Here is a 24,497-nt window from a genome sequence, read left to right on the forward strand (position 1 = left end):
AGCAATAGGAAGGTGGAGATGGATGGGTGAGTCTAATGCCGTGTTCACACCAAACGCAGCGAGATTCGCGTGAATCGCGCCGGAGAGGGGGCGGGGCTTATCGCCCTGAAAGCCATTCAACTATCCGCCATTAACCATGGAAAAAATAACCTCTATTTCTGCTTAGTACGTGTTGTGGAAGTCACAGATATTCCGGGAAACTAAACGCCGTCATGTCTGGTTTATAATATTGTTCAGAGGAGCTCCGTGGATTTCATCGAGCTGTATTCACTGTGTCTAGCAAGCCACAGGTCACTGTTTACTACAGCTGTAGGAACACAAAATAAACTGATTTGGCTGTGATTCAACGGCAATAAACCGACAAAAAGGGACTCCGAAATAACTACATAATGATGCAGATCTGTAGGCGACTTGTCTTCTCAATGGAGCGGCTGGAGCGGTGCTAGGCTATGCTAACATCGTAGCAGCTCCACCAGCACTCAATAACGTCACGTAGACGTAAATACGACAGCGTCTATTCATTGTTTGTACCGTATGGTTTACACACACACATGCATACACATAGTTTGGTCCGGTCTCTATTGATATGAGGTATCGTAGAGCTCTGGGTGAACACAGACGGCTACAGGATTTCCTGATTCAACAGCCGCAGGAAGTCAGTGATGACAGGGGGAGCAACTCAACGCTGATAGGCTATCGCGCCACAGCATCATGCGAATATTTCGCAGAAGTTGAAAAATTTCAACTCACGCGTTGGATGCAAATTCGCGTCCATCGCGTCGCGCCATCGCAAATTCGCGCCGCGCCAGTCTCATCGCGTCTGTGCAGAGACTTTGTATGTAATCTACTCGCATGAATAATTCGCGACGCGTTTGGTGTGAACGCATCTTAACAATAGGGAAAGCCCATTGTTTCCACGTCCCATAGTCCGAAAAATGTCAACTGGTTTGAAAGCCTGTTATCTGGAAACAAACGACCATTTGTCCCGCGGGCCCACTGCTCCGAAAATACACCCCCTTCATGCAAGAAACAGAAGCTCATGGCTAATTATAATGCAGAATGATGTCATCGGACCTCCCAGATTTATTTTTACTGGCAAAGGCATAACCCGCCCTACTCTGCCTCGGATTACTCTTTGCCTTTGTTGGTTGGGTTGGTTAGGTTTAGGCACGAGGAGGGAGATTAGTAAGGTCGAGTATCAGGGCAGATCAACCAAAGGCAGAGTAAGGGTGGGTGTGACATAAGCATTACTCCTGGCTCACCGCTGTATGAAACCATTCATACTGCACTCAGAACAACAGCAGAGAAGGGGCAGAAGAGGAAGCATTAGGCATGAACATCCTTACCAAATAAGGATATCCTATGTCTGACAAGAACTCCCAGTTTGCAGAAAAGACTGGAAAGGTTTCAATGGAAGTAGAGAGGAGGAGGTAGAGAGGGAAATGGAGAAAAAAGATGATAGAAAGGTGTGAGACAATGAATCCAGAGAGAGAGACAGAGGGAGAGCAAGGGAGATATAATGGCCCACAGCCTTTATACACATGTAGAAGATTTAAAATAGTAGTCTCCAACAAACAGTCAAGGTCTTGTTCAACAATAAAACATGGGAGTGAGTGCTATAACCTGCAATACTGGCATCACTAACTTTCTATCTATCTATTGCCATGTCATTGATCACACTCACCTGGTCACCATCTCCTTCTCCTTGTTGGAGGCGTGGCCTCCGCTGCTGATTGGATGAATGGCTGTGGACAGGAAGTACAGCCGGTGGTTTTTAAAGTACTGATCCACCAATGGCAGGACGACCTGAGGGATAAATGGCATAAATACACAGAGGAATTTTTCGAAATCACATATTAACGTACTACACAATAGGGGTGGGGAAAAAAATTGATACAGCATAGTATCGCGATATTTTGCGTGGCGATATTGTATCGCTACACGGACGCAAAGTATCAATCTTTTAAAGATTTTTTTTTAGAAAAATCAAATCAATTACTTTTTCAGTCCACTAGGTGGTGCTGAGTTATTTTCTGGTGAGGTCAGCAAAGGTCCCGGGTCAGTGTGATTGGTAGGAAGTTGGTCTGCCAACAGTAGCCGGCTCATGGGGAGAGTGCAGCGCATAACTGTCTCTCTGCCTCGACGTCCACGCATCACAAGTTACACTGAGTTATATAACTCTAATATCCTACTTATATATGTTATAGTTCATATGCTGAGTCCACACGTTTGCATTCAGTTAAGTTGGACTATGTAGTAATACAAACTGTTCAGTTTCTCAGGTTCATGCAACATTTATGACATTGTTGGTCAGTCTGTCTGCTTGACAATCATATTCTGCTGCAATAAAAATGATTGAAGTGAGATGAACAGACTGAAAACTTTATCTTATTAGATAAAACATGTTGACAGTTTTCCTTTGGGGACATCATTTGAAGTTGAAAAAAGTAATAAATCACAATATATCGCAGTATCGTGATAATATTGTATCGTGACCCAAGTATCGTGATAATATCGTATCGCGGGATCTCTGGTGATTCCCACCCCTACTACACAACATATACAACTACAACAACAAATACACTGCTTTTCTCAACAAAAAAACTCCAAGTTCAAAGTAAACCAAAATAACATGATGAGTTCTGACCTTTCCAAAGAACTTAATCTGTTGTTCGTGAGGAATCTTCTCCCCCTTCAGTCTTGTTCCCAGATCTAAATGATGAGTAGAACACCATCAAAGACAGTACAGTCTGAATAGATATACATGGATACTAGGGGTGTAACAATACGCGTATTCGTATTGAACCGTTCAGTACGAGGCTCACGGTTCGGTACACATGACGAACCGAACAATACGTTTTAATAATATTAGTGCATTTGGAAAATGCAGAAGCTTAAATTGTGGGAAATATTATGTTTTCGGTGGAGCCACTGTTCTCAAACTGGCAACCCACATGGCGTAATGGACAGTGTGCTCTCTGACACGCCCACCACCAAAGAAACACGTTCTACTCCAGTCTGCACTTTTGCGCTGTGAGACATGAACATGAAGCTCGCTGCAGTATGGCTATGGACCAGAACTAGAAGATACTCCAACGGCCTGCAGGTCTGGTGTTTGGAGCCACGTTGGTTTCTCTGTGAACTATGAGGGCGATGGTGAGAGTGGTGGATAAAAAAACAACACTATGCTGCATTTGCTACACGAGTGTAGGCTCCACCAGTGTGAATACCTCAAACATGTTAACACATTTACATAGACATCAGCCCAGAGTGGAACTAAACGAACACCTGGAGCAGCACACACGCTTCAAACTCTCCCCGACGCGTTTAAGCAGCTGTTCACTACCGATAGAACAGGGCTAAAGCATCACCACGGCGGTTGGTGCATTTATAGCGGCGGACATGAGACCGGACTCTGTCGTGGTAAACGCAGCTTCATGAACCTGCTGAATGTTATTGAGCCCCATTACACAATTCCTTCACGAGCCCATTTCAGCCAAACCGTAACTCAAGAAAACAAAAGCACGAGAGGAGAATCAAACATCCGAGGAACCCGCTGCTGCTCTGACAACGGATGCCTGAACGTCGAGGGTTACACACATCACCTGACTGTAACACATCACCTGACTGTAACACATCACCTGACTGTAACACATCATCTGACTGTAACACACATCACCTGACTGTAACACACATCACCTGACTGTAACGCACATCACCTGACTGTAACACACATCGCCTGACTGTAACACATCACCTGACTGTCACACACATCGCCTGACTGTAACACACATCGCCTGACTGTAACGCACATCGCCTGACTGTAACACATCACCTGACTGTAACGCACATCACCTGACTGTAACACACATCGCCTGACTGTAACGCACATCGCCTGACTGTAACACATCACCTGACTGTCACACACATCGCCTGACTGTAACACACATCACCTGACTGTAACGCACATCACCTGACTGTAACACATCATCTGACTGTAACACACATCACCTGACTGTAACGCACATCGCCTGACTGTAACGCACATCACCTGACTGTCACACACATCGCTTGACTGTAACACATCACCTGACTGTCACACACATCGCCTGACTGTAACACACATCACCTGACTGTAACGCACATCACCGGACTGTAACGCACATCACCTGACTGTAACACACATCGCCTGACTGTAACACATCGCCTGACTGTAACACACATCACCTGACTGTAACGCACATCACCTGACTGTAACGCACATCACCTGACTGTAACGCACATCACCTGACTGTAACACACATCGCCTGACTGTAACACACATCACCTGACTGTAACGCACATCGCCTGACTGTAACACACATCGCCTGACTGTAACACATCACCTGACTGTCACACACATCGCCTGACTGTAACACACATCACCTGACTGTAACGCACATCGCCTGACTGTAACACACATCGCCTGACTGTAACACATCACCTGACTGTCACACACATCGCCTGACTGTAACACACATCGCCTGACTGTAACACACATCGCCTGACTGTCACACACATCGCCTGACTGTAACACACATCGCCTGACTGTAACACACATCACCTGACTGTAACACACATCACCTGACTGTAACTCACATCGCCTGACTAACACATCACCTGACTGTAACACATCACCTGACTGTAACACACATCACCTGACTGTAACGCACATCGCCTGACTGTAACACACATCGCCTGACTGTAACACACATCGCCTGACTGTCACACACATCGCCTGACTGTAACACACATCGCCTGACTGTCACACACATCGCCTGACTGTAACACACATCACCTGACTGTAACACACATCGCCTGACTAACACATCACCTGACTGTCACACACATCACCTGACTGTAACACACATCGCCTGACTGTAACACATCACCTGACCACTGAATGGGAGATGAATAGCCACGTTCACTCAGGTTTAGTTCCATCATTGTTCATACTAAGATGATGATGAGAAGATGTAAGTAACAATACTACATAACATTAAGGAGCAGTTTTTGTTTTTTATGCTTATGTGTTGCTAAGAAGACACCCCAGAAGATGGGTCACTCAGGTATAGTTCCATCATTGTTCAAAGTCAAAGAATAACTTCATGATGTTAGTTGTAATGAATAAATATATTTTAAAATCAAGTACATTTCTCTGGCATTTATAGTTTTCTACTGTACCGAAACGTACCGAACCGTGGCTCCACTGTATCGAACCGAACCGTGAATTGTGTGAACCGTTACACACCTAATGGATACACATGGTGACATTCATCAGACACATTGCCTCAGGTGTTAAGCTAGGAGCAAGATTTGTATCTCATTCCAAAAAATATTGATGCAGTTTGTGGTGCAAAGAGTCCATTGAAGAGAGTATCAGTGTGACAGCCAATGACCCCCTTTAATGAACAACTTCCAAAACCCACTGTGTTCTTCAGCAGCCACTCACTATGTGCTTCCATTTATCATTTTGGTCCTACGGATCTCTACCAATCCAGACCAGAGTTCAGTTACATAAACTACAGTACTTGGCATGAACTTTGCATTACATTGACATAAAAACTGGTCATTTGTTTTTGAGTAACAGAAAAGTCTCACCAAACTCCATCATGTGTTGGTGTGCCTGGTCTACGTATGTGATGAGCTGCTGGAGGAAGGTGTAGGCAAATCGTTTCTCGATAGCTGGAGTGTCCAGCTCCTGCGTCTTCACACCTCTGGAAACAACACACACGCACACACACACACGCACCCACACACACGCACACACACACACACACACACACACACGCACACACACACACACACACACACACACACTCAAAGGAATGATCTGCCATCTTGGGAAATACACAGATTTTTCATATCAGAGGATACACTCACACTAGAAGTAGGGCGATACTGCTAGCTTAGCTCTGTCAAAGGTGAAAACAAACCTTCCAACAAATGTAAAGCTGTCTTTTGCCCATTTTCAACCTCATCCTTATTTGAAAAACGTCCCCAGTTCTATGCCTAAGCTTAGCCTAATAACATTAAGGATTTAAGATTGTTTATAAAAACAAAAGGAATCTGAGGAATGCAAGGATAGACACTATATTACACACCTGGTTGATTCATCAACCATTTATTTTAATTTTGCTTAAAAGGTGCACGATACGAGATTGGGAGCATTTAGAATGACTGTCAAAGGCTCTCACCGAGCCTGCGGCTCGTAGCTAACAGCGCTAACAGCGCTAACAATACCCACTGTTACGCACACACTGTAGGATGTCATCAGGCTAATCTCAAGCCTCATACTGATATTCAACCGCTCAACCTGTGTTCAAAGTGTAAAGCCTGCTTCCTACCTGGACACAGTGTAACCGTTGATTTGGAGGAACTTGAGGATGTCTTGTGCTTTTTCTCTGTCTTTGGATTTCTCTTTGGCAGTCAGTGTATCGTAGGGAACCAGCAGATGATGGTTTCCTCCACCTGGAGACAACAGCAACACGGCAGGATGGAAAACAAAGACAACATGCTGACGCAAAGGGAACCTTGTGTGTCTGAGCATCCCTTTCAGCGTCGGTAGAGCTCAAGGAACCTCAAGCTGCAATCAGCTTAGAGCACATTAGTGTCCATTGCTTCCTTGATTACTTAAATGTCTTTATATACCAGCAGTGTTTCCCCATGGCTTACAGCTTTGGGGGGGGGCACCGACGCAAACACCTCAAGGAATCATGGTGTTCATGTGTTTATTTCGATGACAGCAGTCAATATAACAACTGAACAATTATTTGAACTGTACATTGAACTAAACATCGGTACATTTGTCTTTATGATTCCCCAAACAGTGTGCAGCCTTTATCACTGCAGTGCATCTTTCTGGGCTTCTGGAAGCCTCTTGATATTCCCCTCTGACAGCCAAGCTGAGTCACAGCCTGTTATCGGTAGTGACTGGACTTTAGCTGCTTGTGTGTGTGTGTGGGGGGGCAGCACCTGGGCTCTTTTCTGTACTTAGCAGGAGAGCGAGTGTTGCATCTTCACCACATGGGACGCAGATATTGTTGTCTGCTTTCCGCTGGTTGACCGACATATTTTCCGAGGCGCACAGAGAAGGTTTGCAGTTAACGTTACTTGGTTAGGTTTAGTAAAACACAATGGTTTGGCTTAAAGTGAGTACATTTCCTATTTAAATTACAGAGCATACGAGTTCCTGTCACGGTCCAAAAACCTCTTTCGTGAGGTCCACAGTGACCTTGAACTGAGAACCGTTGACCATCAAATCCTCTCAGGCCTTCTTACGATGTTCTCTAGGGGGACGGATGAATGGACAACCCGAAAACATAAAGTAACAAAGTAACTCTTACACTGGTAGAAATCAGTCGATTATGTTCACAACTCATGCTGAAAGCCTGATCCATGGCTTTGAGTCAGCAAATAACGGAAACGAAATACAGCTGGTGGTGATTGGTGAAAAGGAAAAGCTTTTGTGAAACGCAGTGAGTGTAAGTGTTGTGTTATATCCACCTTTGGCTTCCAGCTCCATTTTCGTTTTCTTGGCCCAGATATTATGATAATTCTCTGCAAGCAGCTCTGCCATCGACTGGAGAAACACAATGTTAAATACATGTGACTCCGACTGTTACAGTTCAATTCATCCATCAATCCTCAATATCTTCTAATACCTGCTCCAACAGCGCATGCTTGTATTGATGTGTATAGTGTGGTCACCTGTAGGAACCTACCTGCATGTCTCTGGACAGGGTCACGTTGCTCATGTCGATGGGTCTGGGGCTGAAAGCTGGAGCTCCTTCAAGAGACAGCTGTGGAAGACAGGATACATATTGATGTCACTTTCTCATGTGGTTTTCCTTTTCTCTCTATGAATGCCCTCTACAACAAAGTGAACAACAGAACAACGTTCATGTGCATGTGTTTGTGTCTACCTGGCTGGCCTGTGATATCCTCCTGGACTTGTTGTGGAGGCCGGCAGGGTCGCCCTCTCTGATCCTGTCGATGCTCCAGCCCCACGACAGCATGGTCTTCAGAGACTCTCTGACCGGCCAGCAATACGCCTCCTTATCCTGCAAGATTACAACCAACTTGAGACAAAACCTGACAGTAAGTCAGAGCCTCCAGAAATATTTCACCTATCAAAATATAGGTGAGTGTAAAGTGTGCAAGATACAGTATTTCCATTATTCCAAAAATATTTCCAGTGGCATGCGGCTCCTTGCTCTGCAGAAAGACTGCAAGTCTAATAACAAGTCTTTCAAAGAAAGAGAAACTACGAGGGAATAATTTTCAATTATCACCCTTCCTTCAAAGATAGATGTGAAGTTTCTAGGGGTGTAACGGTTCACAAAACTCACGGTTGGGTTGGGTACGATACAGTGGAGCCACGGTTCGGTACGTTTCGGTACAGTAGAAAACTATAAATGCCAGAGAAATGTACTTGATTTTAAAATATATTTATTCATTACAACTAACATCATGAAGTTATTCTTTGACTTTGAACAATGACATAACAAACACATAAGCATAAAAAACTAAAACTGCTCCTTAATGTTATGTAGTATTGTTACTTACATCTTGCAAAAGAGATTTTTAATCTCAATGGGACTACCTGGTTAAATAAAGGTTTAAAAATTTTTTTTTAGTTTTTTTAGTTTTTTTGTTTTTTTAATCAAACGTATTTGGTTCGTCATGCGTACCGAACCGTGAGCCTCGTACCGAACGGTTCAATACGAATACGCGTATTGTTACACCCCTGGAAGTTTCGGTGAAAGTTTGGTTTTGTCTTTTTGCAAAAGATATCAAAACGTGGGGTTTTCTTGTAAACAGAAAAAAGTTATGACAAATCACACTGTATATCCTGTAATGCGTATCCTCTGGCTTTAACACATGTTTAATGCATTTCCTTCCTCATCAAATATTTGCAAAGACGATTTTTGCAACCTACACTGTTTGCACCCGATACGGAAGCCCTGAGACGCAAGTGAGAAATAAAAATGTATCTGTCAAAACAGGCAAAAAAACCCGTTTTGGCAGGTGAAAGTGTTTTTGAGATGCTCACTTGGGCTGTGAAAACGCTTTTGGTCCTATTTAGAACATGTGGTAGTGGTGCACTTCAGCCTCTTGTGGGCAAAATGAGTATTACAACAACAAACACTTTAAAAAAGGACTTTATTTTACCTGTTTACTGTTTTAGATCAAACTAAATTGTAGCGTCCAAATCTTTAGCAGTAAGTAAACCTTTAGTTGACGCGTGTTTCTAGTCCTTAGCACATATCTCACACCGACGCCGCTCGTAGATGAAAGCAATACGTGTTTTTTATTGATCCATTTCCTTCGTACAAGTCAGTCAATCAACTTCCTTTCTTCCTAAAAGTACGCTGATTACTTCGACATACTATACGTATCCACAGGTTATCCACAACTTAATCCACGTAGATCGTTCCATTTAACACGGTTCATAACACGGTTCAAAACACGATCGGAAAACTGTGCGGCTCCATACTGCCTCAGATATTACTCACCACTGTCTAACTGTCGCAGTGTCCTTAAAGTGACAGTTGTCTGCCACTTACATGTATTTCTTACTATAACAAATTATAACGACATCCTTGTAACATTCAAAGTAGAAACAGATGTGATTACAGTTAAACATGTAAATACAAGTGAATATTTAACATCACATTGAATTTGGCTCCTACATAAATGTATCACTAGAATTATTATTTTTTCCTTTCACTTGCCTTTCAGGGCTTCCGTAATGTCTGCTTGCTTGCGGTCCTCGTCTTTCATGTCTTTGCTGCCCATTGCTACATATCTTGGCACGTTACCACCTTTCACCAGTGGAATAGTGTGAAGACATTGGAAGGAATGTGTAAAGCATCACCTGCCTCCTTCTGCACGTGCCCCACTCAACAGGGGTCTAAATCTGACTTGCCTAGTTGACCATAAACCTGGGCATCCAGACTCATGCCAGACTAGTCATAAACCAGAAGCAGCGATCCGTAGGCTGACATAGAACCCATCCAAATCCTGCAGCAGTATGTTGGCAAGTTCTGGCTCACATTCAGTGACACTGTGCTGTGACACAGCTGAATGCACCAACACTCAGATCGCCTGGTTAAGTTCAAAATCTAAATATGACATTTTTGCAAAACAATGAGATCATAAAGGCAGACATCATAGTACCTTCTCAGAGAGGCCTTTGTATGGTTTCAGTAAAGGGTGGCTCTTGGAGATTTCACATATCTGTTCCCCATATGACCAACCATTGGAAAACTATAAAACATAGAGGAGAGATGTTTGAGATTTTGATTCAATAGTCTTGCAGTTTTTTGCATTTTAAAATAAATCAGTAACAGGACGACCACAATGTCATGTATGCCATGAGAACATTCCGCGACCTGGCGCCTGCTTACCTTTTCTGTACACCACTTCTCATGGTTGTGCTCTGCATATCTGCTTATGAAATAGTCTAGTTTCTCTGGGACGGTCACACTGAAAAAAACAAAAACACATTCAATATGTGGGGGTCACCTGCTGTCAAAGCAGAGACGACAATCCTCAGAATGTATTTTTATACAAATGTTTGATTAGTTTTCTACTGCAACTTTATACAAATCTGAATGTGGAAAAATAAAATAACTGTAGCTATAAAAGTCTTCAGCAAAGAGGAAATGAATGTGTTGTATACTTGGTAGTGTCTGCAGGCTGGGGAGTGAAGTTTCCTTCTGAGTCCATGGACGACTGTTTCTCCATCATGGCCATGTAGTTGGACTCCATGTAGTCTGGAGGCAGAGCTCCAGCCACAGCACTGAGACATGGTAACGCCAGCTTGAACAGCTCCTGGTCATACCGCTGCACCGTGACATCACATACACAGTTTGCATCATTGGACTGCCGTGTTACACTGCCCTGGTCCTTCGTAGGGCTCACCTACATACCAACAGGCTGTATACCTTCATAGAGCTCATCATTGTCATGAAAAGCCTTACAAACTGGAGCTATGGGGTTTTGAAGGCGTGAGCATTAACACGGTAGGGTAGGTCCAACAAAGAGATGCTACAGTATCGGTTACATCAGGGATTCCCAAAGTGGGGTGCGCGAGAGGAAAAGTGTAATGGCGGTGCAGTCCTGTCTCCTAAAAATTACGTTCCCCCAAAACTAAAATGCATTCTCAATTACGTTTTACCACGAACGTATTTTCTGCCTGATTACGTTTGTGTTTGACGTACAAATACGCTTCTCATCAACATATCTTTGCCATACTCTAGTCTTTATTATTTTTCTGTGATCTGCCTCGCCTCTGCCCCGCCACCCACAAGTTATTGACCCGCGGCCTGTTCCGAGGGCTGAAGACCTGACGATCGGGTGCCTCACGGCGGGGGCGGCTGGAGACCTCGCGTCCCAGCGCCAACGAGTGAGCGCCCGCCACTCGGAACCATGAAACCAAGTCCCGGATTTCACCCGGGGGACATTCTGGAGGTGTTGTGACCGGGTGATGTGCCTCGTTGCTGGGGAGGTATGAGCCGAGAGTGGCGGGGTGCTATGAGGTATATATTACAACTCGGTGTTGTTCCCGTGCGTGGATGAGCGCATTTCTGCCGGAGACAGGCGGCGTGTTGTGGTAGTATTCTGACCGCGTAATAGGGAGAAGGAGAGGCGGTGGTGGAGAGGGAAAAATGTTAAAGAGATGGTGGAATGTATGATTGGAGAGAGAGAAGCGAAAAAGTTGGACGTGATCCCGGTGTCCAACAACACTGTCGCGCGGATCGATGCTTTGTCCGAAGACATCCTGGCTACATTGGTCGGTCGCGTGAAGAAGAGTGAGTTTTACTCTCTGCAAGTAGACGAGCCTACAGATGTGGCCAATCTGGCCAATCGTCCGTTACCTTCGTAACGTTACGTCCGTTACCTTTTCGAAGGCACGGTGCAGGAGGAGTTTTTGTGTTTTTTATCTTGTAAACAAACGCCACGCGCGAGCAAACTGTTCTCTCATTCGTCCGATTTTTATGCGGCTCTGTTGCTTTTTTTTTTTTAAGGTGTGTGTGTGGGGGGGTTGGGGGTGCGTGAACCCAGTCGGGATGTAGAAGGGGGTGCGTGGCCCAAAATGTTTGGGAACCGCTGGGTTACATGATGGGAAAAGTAGGATTCAGCGTTTTTTGGAGATCGACCCATACTGAGGACTGGAAGTCATGATATCTCAGCCTCGACTGCTTCAATTACCATCCTTATTTTCTCCGCCAGGAGATTATGTGTGTGTGTGTGTGTGTGTGTGTGTGTGTGTGTGTGTGTGTGTGTGTGTGTGTGTGTGTGTGTGTGTGTGTGTGTGTGTGTGTGCGTGCGTGCGTGCGTGTGCATCTCTTTGTCCGTCTGTCCTCAGCAAATCTCAAATACTACTGGACCCATCAGCCTAATAGTTTTTGTGCTCATTTATGACCCAAAAACCTTTCAAAGTCGCAGTGCTTTATACTTTTTGAAAAACATATTTCATTGACTGTTGTGTGAGACGTGAACAATGCTTCAGATACGCTCGTGGGGCAATTGTGGTTTGTATTCATGCAATACAACTTGGCGGAGACATGCAGTCTATTGAGTGCACTGTTCTACTTCTTTCATGAATCTGTCCCATGTGAGTGCAACAAAAATCAGAAGTACCCCTTACACCTTAACTTTTTTGACATATCGTCCAATTCATTTCATTTTCCATTAATGTTCTTATTTAACAAATAGGCCTAAACTAGAGCCTTACCTTGCGTGACAGAGCGTCAAATATTCCCCAGAACAGTTTCCTGGAGAGGTGAAGCTCTTCATCTGATGTCGCTCCGAAGCTGCCCCAGCCTCCAGCCAGGCAGTAATACTTCCAACAGCGCTCATAGTGATTGGTCAACAGCTGGGTAAAGTCAAGAGGACATTCATCAACCATCTGCTGGCTTTAAGAACAATGTTCAATGAAATAGTGCAGCCGTCGGCACAAGTTCACAGTGCAAGGTCGCTTGTTCATGATCATATTTTCAGGACATCTGAAATCAGAGATGCTGATGCAAAGGAAGAATTGTGTTGTTGACAGCTGTATGAGCTGAAGTAAAAGCCCTGACAGTTCATTTGAAAAGCACTTTTGAATTGAGGGAGATTGAAGTTGCTCACCTTCAGAGGCATCTTGGTGTGTTCATTCAGCAGAGGGACGTCGAACACCAGTCTCCTCAGTAGATGCTGCATCATTGAAGGCCTCAGCTTACTGCACATGATGAAGATGATGTACATTAGTTGGTTATTTCCACTGCCACACAGAAACATCAGAGACATCATAATAAAACACAAACAGCAAGTGCTTCACGAAGATGCATCTGTAGAAATGAGTAATGAACGAGTTGGGGAATCCAATAAATGAGAATATAGTGATTAGAAGCAATAGTCAGGTTGAAACCAGAGCTGTTAAGAGTGAAGCAGACCTGAATGATAAGAGGAGGTGATGATGCTCACATCATAGGTCAAATGACTGAACTCATAATATTACAGTGTGGCTGAAGTGTATTGGTGTGAGTTCTAAAGTAAAGCTTAAAGCTGCTACGAGGAACTTTCATTTAGTGTTGATTCTGGCGGTCCCTGAGGACAACAGTGGTAGTGTTTCTGATCCCTGAGGACAACAGTGGTAGTGTTTCTGATCCCTGAGGACAACAGTGGTAGTGTTTCTGATCCCTGAGGACAACAGTGGTAGTGTTTCTGATCCCTGAGGACAACAGTGGTAGTGTTTCTGATCCCTGAGGACAACAGTGGTAGTGTAAAATAAAATAAAATTAAAATAAACAGACATAACAGAGATAAATGAATATCACAGTGCAGGAAGAGGCAAACGCCAACTGGGCTTATTTGAAGCCTCCACCTATATAATATTACAATTTTACAAATTTACAGAGAACATAAAATGAATATGCTTCAGATATGCGTAGTCCTGGTTCTGGTTCTCCCGTGCTACCCTTTCCTCCAGTGGGCCCAGTAATACGGCCTGGACCTCCAGCAGCGTGGTGTTGGCTCCCAGCGGAGCTCTCCTCCTTCCACTGGAGCTGCGACTGTTTGGCTGCTCGCTGCTGGAGGCTGAGCTGAAGGAGTTCCGGGTGAACCTGCATGTTTTAATCTTATAGAGCAGGGGTGTCAAACTCATCTCCACTCTGGGCCACATCAGCATCACGGTCGCCCTCAAAGGGCCGGTTGTAACTGTAAGACTGTATAACTAACTTCTCCCTAACATATTGTTAAATAACTCTCTCTGCATTTGATTATTATTTATTCAAGTGTAAACATATTGTACATGCAGTTATATGAATGAAAAATTATATTTAAACACATTTCTGTTATTATAACATAAATCATTTTAATTGAGGGTTAAGAAACCCACATGACTCTATCAAAGATCAAACTATTAAAGAAAATAACAAAGACAAATATCAAACACAAGTTATGACATTAACTTTGTTCAAAGCTGTTTGTTCACCTCTCTGCATCACTAATGTTCCTCCCTGTCGTCGTCCTGTGCATGCAGCTACATACAAGAGCTGCTCACTGAGAGTCAGGTCTGATGAACATGATAGATGATGTATCCGTGTTGTCTGTGCTTTCATCAGCAGTTCATTAGAAACACAAGTACCTGCTCGTCTCTTAGCTAGCTGTGTTGTTAGATTGCTGCTCGTTCATGAACTCGGTCTGCGATGGTGTTTCTTCACAAACTGACATTTGTAAAAGTCTGTATCTGGTCGGAGCTCTGCTCACATACCTTCAGCATGCACTGGGCTGTAGCTGTGTGAATATATTCTGCTGTGATTGCAGTCTGCCTTTTAATTCTTGGACAGTTTGATGTTTTTCTTGGAGGCTAAATTTAGCTCCGTGTTTGGTGTCAAAATGCCGACGTGAATTGTATCCTTCATCACCGATACGCCTCATAACACAGAAGACAGACCCGTTGTTCTCATTGAAGCACAAACATGTATTCACTTTCACATCTTTCATTACATTTTCTTCCCTCTGCATCAATTTCTCTCTTCGTGGACATTTTGGGATTGTTTGTCGACCTTTTTCAATCGTTGGAAAACCTCTTTTCAGGCTGTTTCCTCTCCTGTCCACCTGTTGTGATAGTTTTAATGTCGGTACACAGACAACATGTTATCTCATCATTTCAACTTTCTATCTCATAATTTCGACCATGGGGATACTTTCATTTTCAAGTCTAACTTTTAATTATTTTTCCAACAAAAAAGAAAAAGAAATTTTATTTTATTTATTTTTTGCTGGCGGATTCGCGGGCCACATTAAATGACGTGGCGGGCCGCGGGCCTTGAGTTTGACACGTGTGTTATAGAGGCATTACATTGAGACTGTTTTATAACCAATGAAAAGTTCCTCGTAGTAGCTAAATGAATGATTATTTGTACCATACTAAGTATTATTATTACTTCACAACACTTGGAATCTTACATTGCTCTCCTGACAACCCCTTCCACATGTTTTAACATCAATGATCAATTCTATTGACTGGCACACTTGCGCATGCGTTTTGCATTTCTCTCCCTCATAACATCAGTCTTACCCACACACAGCCAGCAGACACTCCTCGATGGCGTCCCTCTGGGCCTTGGTGAGGCAGCAGCCTTTGGACAGCCGGTAGACCGTGTGGAGGAGGGAGTCGATCAGCGAGGCAAAGGGCTCCGTCCCCGCAAACAGTGGAGCACATTTAGTCAGGAGAGGCAACACAGCCGTACACAGATACCTGTTGAGGGCAAGGGCCATGTCTGTGGCACTGAGGGCAACCTGACACGAACACAGAGCGAAGACGAGAGAAAAGACAGAGAAAAAAGGAGGATTTGAGTGAGCGATCAGGTTTGGTCTGAGGAAATGTGCATTCGAAGGGCAGTGGGATTAAAGAGGCGTAATGTGTGTTTGTGGCTGAGAAAGAATCTTCCCAAGAGAATGCCACCCGGAATTATTGTTGTAATAACATTGCAATACATTTGACATTTACTCCAGTGTTGCATTGGAGGGAGTTAAACACTTCATTTTCTGCATTCTGCATCAATTTATGGTGAAAGCTCAAAATCCAGGCTGCAGATAACAATTCAAAATATAATAGAGTATAAGTATAAGTTATTAAGGCTCTCAGGCATTGTGTATTGTAACAACTATTTGATCTGCTGTCAACGTCTTCTATTCAAAGTTATGAATTGTCTTTCGTTTGTGGAAGTTCCGTCTTTAAATGTGCACGTGGCACCTGTTCACCTGAACAGGACATGAAGTCAGTTGAAGTAATTCATAAACCAGTGGACTTTGATAAATCATATGTGTTCATGTTCAAAACCTTCTGCATGTTCAAAATATATGAGATTCATTTGAGAATATTTGTGTTTGTGAAAATAAAGTTGTAAATTATTGAGAATGAATTCATAATATTTCACAAAGAAATCAAGCTGCCCTAAAGTCTGCTGTGAATGTGATTCTTCAGACGGTCGCAGTGGGACGGTCCTAAAGAGAGCAAAGCTGTGTAGAAGCGAGGGGGACGTGGGGACAGTGGTACCGGTCAGAGGACTGAAGCACGCTGATCAACACTCTCCTTCTCCCAGTGAATACAATGCTCTGATAGCCCCCTCACTTACAGCCAATCAAACGCTAGCATGCTGGGTGATCTTGGAAATGAAAGCTTCTTTGGAGGGCACGTCGAAATGATCTAGTCTGACTTCAGGTAAAGATAATGCAAACAAGTTTGCTTAAATATAGGTCGGGGCATGTCCATACCGCCCGCACTCTCAGGTCAAACGCTCTAGGTCTTCTGTCAGTCCCACGCACACGATTTAAGAGCCGTGATGACCGAGCCTTTGAGGCAGTGGCCCCGAGGCTCTGGAATGCTCTGCCTGCAACTCTGCGCCTCGCAGATACTGTGGATACTTTTAAAAGCCAGTTAAAAACCCACCTGTTTAGGCTGGCGTTTGTGTAAAAGTAAACCCATGTCCTAGACCTGCTCTTAAAATATGTTTTACATTTTTATTTTATTTTTTATTATTTTTAATTTTTTTTTTTTTTTTTTACTTTTCTCTGTGTAGATAATGTATTGACCCTAGGGTCACATTGTGTTTTTTATGCTTTTAAATGTCTGCTCTGTTAAGCACTTTGTGATATTATTGTCTGTGAAAGGCACTACATAAATAAAATGCATTCATTCATTCATATACAAACCTACACCCTTGTTGGTAGCCAATGATTCTCTATAAACACCAGCATCCATATTGAGTGGTGTTCCTGGTGACCCAAATAAAGTGCTTTTAGTTCTGCTTTGCTCTTAAGAAAAAATACCTGTGTCTTTAGCCGTTAAATGCTCCACTATGATGACCAGCTGCTAGTCTCTAGTCTCTAGTGTTTGGCTGCTATTTGATGCTGAGCGTTAACACAGAAGCCTGCTGTCTGCTGCTGGAAACAATGTGGATGACAGCAGCAGGACTCAACCAACACAGTCAAATTACAGGCTGTTAAACCACAACAATCAGAATCAGAATCATTATCAGAATCAGCTTTATTGGCCATGTGTGCTTACGCATACATGGGGTCTCCTGTAGTTGGTGAGTACTTCCAGGCCTCTCCAAAGTGACGAGGGGTCGTTGGCTGAAAACTTGTTCTTCAGCTTTTCAGTGTAGCTTCTCTTAGCTACCCTGATCTCCCTCGTCAATGTGTTTCTGGCCTGGTTGTACAGGATCCTGTCCCCACTTCTGTAGGCCTCCTCCTTGGCCCGACGAAGCTGCCTGAGTCTTGCAGTAAACCAGGTTTATTGTTGTTGAACGTGCAGAAGGTTTTAGTCGGCACACACATGTCCTCACAAAAACTGATGTATGATGTCACAGCGTCAGTGAGCCCATCCAGGTCTGTAGCAGCAGCCTCACAAACACTCCAATCAGTGCAGGCAAAGCAGGACTGTAGCTCCAGCTTTGCCTCGTTGGTCCATCTCTTCACAGTCTTCACCACAGGCTTTGCAGATTTTAATTCATATCAGACTGAGTGATATGCGTCCTTTATGATAGTGTAGCAGTGGTCCAGTGTGTTTTCGTCCCTGGTGCTACACTTCATATGTTGTCTGTGTTTAGGCAGTTCTTTGCTGAGGTTTGCTCTGTTGAAGTCCCCAAGAACAATGTGCAGGGAGTCTGGGTGTGTGCTCCATGTTGGTGATCTGCTCAGCCAGGTGTTGGAGAGCCTCACTCACACAGGCCTGTGGTGGGATGTAAACACCGACCAGAATGAATGAGGAAAACTCCCGCGGTGAATAAAAAGGTTTGCAGTCTATGAAAAGTGTTTCCAAGTGAGGGCTGCATGATTCCTTTGACACTGTGACATCTGTACACCAACCTTCATTAATATAGAAGCAGATTCCGCCTCCCCTCGTTTTCCCCGACAGCGCCGTCCGCTCGGAGGAGTTGGAAGCCCGGCAGATGAAGTGCGCTGTCCGGGATGTGCTCACCGAGCCAGGTTTCAGTGAAGCACAGGGCGGCGGATCTGCTAAAGTCCTTTTTTGCTTTGATCATGATCATGTACAATGATCATGTATCGACTAAGAAGCTCCACAGAGCTGAGAGGAACTACAGAATTGAATTAGTTCAATATTAAGGAAATATCAAAGGGCAACAAAGAAAGTTTCACACATACACACACTTACAGTGTCCAGAGAGGCAGCGGCTCTCAGGTCCGGTAAGAAGCCGACTTCCAGCAGGTGCAGCAGGAAGGTTTGGTCTTCTATACCGTAGACCCTGTCCAGGAACAGGACCATGGCTGCTTTATGGTCCGGACAGAATCCAGCCGACATGTCCGGATCCACCACCAACCCGTCTGTGCATGCAGAGGCAAACCCATAACACACACACACACACACACACACACACACACACAACAAACAAGAAGTCAAGACTTAACCATCAACTAAGTCAATGCTTTTATTTGCTCGTGTTTATCATTGATCTCATACTGGACCTGTTGAACTTCAGGAACACTGTTATGTATGTAAGATAGGCTGGGTGCTGGAGGGTCTGCTTACCTTTAGCCAGGTTGGGCATGGAGAATGGAATGCTGATTACCCCCACCAGGTCTTCAATAGGAATCAGAGACCTCAGAATTGCTCTGATACGGATCGCTTCACCTTTACCAGCATGGATTAACTGAAACAAAATGGGTTAGGTTAGTGTGGGTATCGATATGAGTGTGTGTGTGTGTGTGTGTGTGTGTGTGTGTGTGTGTGTGTGTGTGTGTGTGTGTGTGTGTGTGTGTGTTAGTTATCACTCACATGCATCTCTGGAGCACAGCGGCCCAGCAGGTCAATGAGAGCAGCATAGAAGGTCATGATGGCGTTACCCATGTGGATGGTATCATCTTCCTCTTCTTCCAGCATGTCACTGCTACACACACAAAAACATTGTTGGGATCTAAAGGAGCGTGTTTGGGTTATCAGCATTTAAGAAACTGAATTCTTGACATCAATAGAATTATTGATGTATGTAACAATTATTAATGATTATTAATAACAACGGGGCACCACCCTGCGAACAGGGACCAATAACCAAACGATAAAACTAAGTCTCATAATTAGTAGTCACTCATAATGTCAATAGTCTGCGTATGACTATACATTCAGTGACAGTGAAGGTTTTAAGTTCGAGCACAGGCTACTACATACAGTCTTATCAAATATATATGCACAAGTAATCACAGACGACTGCTCCTTAAAGTATAACAGAGTTTATTAAATCAAAATAATAAAAGATCAAATCAATTAATATTGCAACCAACAAACATTATCATACAATTTTATATGCCTAAACTAAAGAATGAATAAAATGGATGAGGGTGTATGTCTGTGTGTGTGTGTGTGTGTGTGTGTGTGTGTGTGTATGTGTGTGTGTGTGGGTCTGTGGGTGAAAAGGAAGGGGAGTCTTACAGCTACCGCTAAAGACTACAAAGATGGCGGCGTCGAGTGACGCGGGCCAAAAGGGGAGGGGCCTTAAGATACTACAGCTAAACTACCACCAGATGGCGGAGTCGAGTGACTTGGACAAAATGGCGGCGAGCCTGCTGTATGTAATCACGTGTGCCTGGGCAGCACGTGATGTGAGGCGATCGTTTGAACAGAGTTTCCCCAGGGGCAGAGACAAGAAAGAGAGCAAAGGTGGGGGTCATGAATCAAACTTCTGCGTGCGGTCCGCGTTGGAGTGAGAATGGGGATCGCTGGCCGTATCGTACACAACGTGCCGTTGTCGGTAGAACTGCCAGCAGTTATGTACGATAGCCGAGATTCCACACTTCACTCACAGAGCTGATTTAATGAGGAGAGAATACCACACGAAGTATAATAAAACAAATGAAAATAAATCAAATAAAATCCCAGCAAACAGTCATAGCAGTTCATACACAATGCCGCAGAGTTTCTCTGCTCCGTAATGATTGTGCAATATCTCAATATCACGCGACAGTAACTTAAACACACAAAAACACGGGAATATCAACATATAAATGAATGGCCTGAATTAAACTTAAGTTAATTTAAGCTAAGCTACGCCCAGATGCCAAGAATCTTACTTGTCGATGCTTCGTTGCAACGTTCAAGTGTTCGTGGCAAAGTGGTCCGTTTTCTCGTCAGGGAGGGGGGCAAGGCTGCTTGCAGCGCGGCCGTGCAGCGGGCGCTGTGCCGTCGTGGCGTGAGCTCGCTCTGGAGTGAAACGCAGACGTGATCTATCCTCGCTGCAGGGAGGACAGCTTAACTTCGGCTGAGACGACGTGGTCCGTACGTCTCCCGGTAATCATCGGTCAGGAGAGGATTAGACGTCTTCCTGCCGGAGTGTGCACAAAAAGAAAAAGAAGCAAAAAGCGGAGAACGGATCGCGGATGCGGATTCGTCTCGGCTGGGTAAAGGAGCCTTACTCAAAGTGGAACACGGTTGTTTCGTCCAGCGAAATGGCTTTGTGACCTGACAGGGTTTGATGAGGGTTTGAGGGCCGTTGCTTCCTCGTGGCCAGCGTCGCGCTGGCGGGGGGAGGAGAGGCCGATGTGTCTTCATGTGTCCAGGACGAAGGTCCGGGCGAAGAGAGCGTTGTGTGCTCCCTGTTCGACGGAGGTCGAAGGGAAAAAGCGTTGAGGTGGGGGCTGCAGGTAGTTTTGTAGACCAGTGGTTGAACCACAGGGGTCCTGGGGTCTCTTGGCCTTCGGCCAATGAGATTGCAGCGGTGCATTCAGGTGACTTCAGGAACCATAGTTTTTTGGGGGGGGGGGGGAATTCACACCAGAGTGTGAAATTCCTTTGCTCTTATCAAACTACAAATCAGGATGAAACCTTTGCTTGAAACAGTGAAGGCCTGATTCTCTTTGTCCACAGCCCATGTTGAAGCCATATGGTCAGACCCCAACAACATGATGCTACTAAATAGTCCAGACTACTCACGTCTTAAACAGGTCAGGTTGCTTTCCCATAATTCATCACTCAAGCAACAAATGAAACACAGAGTTTCCCTCCATTCAGTGAATATAACACAGATCTGGGATGGACAATACCCTTGTTTGGGTTGAAACAGATATATCGGGACATTTATAAAAGCACTGATCTATTGAACTGTAAAAGACTTCTAGTCTTTAACAACAAAACAAGAAGTGACGATGTTGTCTTACAGTGTTTTGCTGCTCTCAGACATTGGAGAGGGACCATCTCTGGAGAGATCCTGAGAGATCCTAATGGCTTCCTCCATCGCCGCCAACAACCCATCACCACCTTCACCCCGAAGGGCCGGGCCAAAACATTCCGGTCGGCGGATCAGAAGCCTCACCACGACATTGGCATTCTCCTCGACACTTTCACCTGGCCACAGAACAGCAGAGGTGTTCATGACAAACAAACTGCGTGGCGAACACATACTACGTACACATGCATACATTGACAAAGAGGGACAACAGTTGTTGTGTAAGAAGAACAGATTTAACGACCAATGTAGTCGACTGTGAGAAAAGGGACTTGTGAATTCACCATTACAGAAGACGGCAAAGCGCAGGAAGTCGAGGTAGCGCTCCCCCTCCACAGGGTTCCAGCCAATGTCCGGGTATCCATTACGCACCAGCATCACACAGCTCTGCAGCCCACAGCCAGCCAGGTACTGCACCACCTGCACGGGCAGACAAAGGGGCAAGTTTGGTAACACTTTCTATGATGACCATGTCTATGCATCAAAAAGATAATGCTCATTATAACACTGTATAATCATAAGCACTCCATGCTTTATAACAATAAGCATACCACATTATAAAGCATTTCATTTTATAATTTCATTAGGTCAAGCAGCGTTATTCTTTTCCCTAAGAGTGTCCCACCATGCTGTGATTGGCTAGCACTACTGTGCTGTGATTGGATAGCACTACTGTGCTGTGATTGGATAGCACTACTGTGCTGTGATTGGATAGCACTACTGTCCTGTGATTGGATAGCACTACTGTGCTGTGATTGGATAGCACTACTGTGCTGTGATTGGATAGCACTACTGTGCTGTGATTGGATAGCACTACTGTGCTGTGATTGGCTAGCACTACTGTGCTGTGATTGGATAGCACTACTGTGCTGTAATTGGATAGCACTACTGTCCTGTGATTGGATAGCACTACTGTCCTGTGATTGGATAGCACTACTGTGCTGTGATTGGATAGCACTACTGTGCTGTGATTGGCTAGCACTACTGTCCTGTGATTGGCTAGCACTACTGTGCTGTGATTGGATAGCACTACTGTGCTGTGATTGGATAACACTACTGTGCTGTGATTGGCAGCTGATCTGGTGATAACGATGTGCCATCCTACGCTGTGACAAGAATGTATACTTTATATATAGATGGACTGGCATACTTAGCTTGATTGCTAAGTCCACCATGCGTTTATGCTACATTGGTTACACATCATCTGGCTATAGCAATGTGCTTTCCTACGCTGTGACAATGGTAAGTGGATGAAGAATGATTACACATTCATTTGGTACATTTTACAAATTTAGCGGCAGACTAGTTAGCTAGCCTGCTTGCTAATTCCATCATTATATTTCCCATAGTTGTAATACATTATACTATATTTAGAACCCATCGCAACTGCTGTTATAATGCATATATATGATATGAATCAATATGATGAGTTACTCTAAGTGGCCATTATTTAAGTATATTATATATAAGTAAAACCATATGCCCCTATTGAAAAGAACACACAGAGCACCTAAAAGCAAATAATAAGGGAGGGAGGGAGGGACAGATACGTGGATAGATGGATGGATAGATGGATGGATGGATAAATGGATGCATGGATAGGCAAGGCAAGGCAAGTTTATATGTATAGCACATTTCAACAACAAGGTAATTCAAAGGATGGATGATAGATGAATAGATGGATGGATGGCTGTATAAATGGATGGATGGATGGATGGATGGATCAATGGATGGATGTATAAATGGATGGATGGATGGATGGATAGATGGATGGATGGCTGTATAAATGGATGGATGGATAGATGGATAGATGGATGGATGGCTGTATAAATGGATGGATGGATAGATGGATGGATGGATAAATTGATAGATGGATAGATGGATGGATGGATGGATGTATAAATGGATGGATGGATGGCTGTATAAATGGATGGTTAGATGGATGGATGTATAAATTGATAGATGGATAGATGGATAGATGGATGGATGGATGTATAAATGGATGGTTAGATGGATGGATGTATAAATTGATAGATGGATAGATGGATAGATGGATGGATGGATGTATAAATGGATGGATGGATGGATGGATAGATTGATAGATGGATAGATTGATAGATGGATAGATGGATAGATGGATGGATGGATGTATCAATGGATGGATGGATGGATGTATAAATGGATGGATGGATGGATACATTGATAGATGGATAGATGGATGGATGGATGGATGGATGTATCAATGGATGGATGGATGGATGGATAGATGGATGGATAGATGGATGGATGTATAAATTGATAGATGGATAGCTGGATAGATGGATGGATGGATGGATGTATCAATGGATGGATGGATGTATAGATAGATGGATGTATAAATGGATGGATGGATGTATAGATAGATGGATGTATCAATGGATGGATGGATGTATAGATAGATGGATGTATAAATGGATGGATGGATGTACAGATAGATGGATGTATCAATGGATGGATGGATGTATAGATAGATGGATGTATAAATGGATGGATGGATGTATAGATAGATGGATGTATCAATCGATGGATGGATGTATCGACAGATGGATGTATAAATGGATAGATGGATAGATGGATGGATAGATGGATGGATAGATGGATGGGTGAATAGATGGATGGATGAATAGATGGATGGATGAATAGATAGATGGATGAATCAATGGATGGATGGATGTATCGATA

The 24,497-nt window shown here is 44.0% G+C and overlaps 1 protein-coding gene across 1 annotated transcript in view; it reads right to left on the bottom strand.

Annotated features, from left to right (window-relative positions):
• Nucleotides 1-24,497, bottom strand: part of ryr2a (ryanodine receptor 2a (cardiac)) — a gene marked incomplete at both ends in the record, with an annotated part of 170,918 nt that overhangs the window by 64,403 nt on the left and 82,018 nt on the right. Inside the window, 19 exons of the mRNA XM_079293495.1 lie at nt 1,347-1,396; nt 1,685-1,806; nt 2,648-2,712; nt 5,641-5,756; nt 6,387-6,510; nt 7,546-7,621; nt 7,764-7,841; nt 7,965-8,102; nt 10,222-10,311; nt 10,452-10,530; nt 10,727-10,890; nt 12,785-12,925; nt 13,180-13,270; nt 15,614-15,834; nt 18,716-18,885; nt 19,091-19,211; nt 19,337-19,445; nt 21,709-21,895; nt 22,061-22,196. Coding sequence (XP_079149621.1) covers nt 1,347-1,396; nt 1,685-1,806; nt 2,648-2,712; nt 5,641-5,756; nt 6,387-6,510; nt 7,546-7,621; nt 7,764-7,841; nt 7,965-8,102; nt 10,222-10,311; nt 10,452-10,530; nt 10,727-10,890; nt 12,785-12,925; nt 13,180-13,270; nt 15,614-15,834; nt 18,716-18,885; nt 19,091-19,211; nt 19,337-19,445; nt 21,709-21,895; nt 22,061-22,196 — 2,278 coding nt within the window. The remainder of the gene's footprint in view (nt 1-1,346; nt 1,397-1,684; nt 1,807-2,647; nt 2,713-5,640; nt 5,757-6,386; nt 6,511-7,545; nt 7,622-7,763; nt 7,842-7,964; nt 8,103-10,221; nt 10,312-10,451; nt 10,531-10,726; nt 10,891-12,784; nt 12,926-13,179; nt 13,271-15,613; nt 15,835-18,715; nt 18,886-19,090; nt 19,212-19,336; nt 19,446-21,708; nt 21,896-22,060; nt 22,197-24,497) is intronic.

The sequence above is a fragment of the Melanostigma gelatinosum genome, assembly GCF_949748355.1.
Source record: "Melanostigma gelatinosum genome assembly, chromosome: 21".
NCBI lineage: Eukaryota > Metazoa > Chordata > Actinopteri > Perciformes > Zoarcidae > Melanostigma > Melanostigma gelatinosum.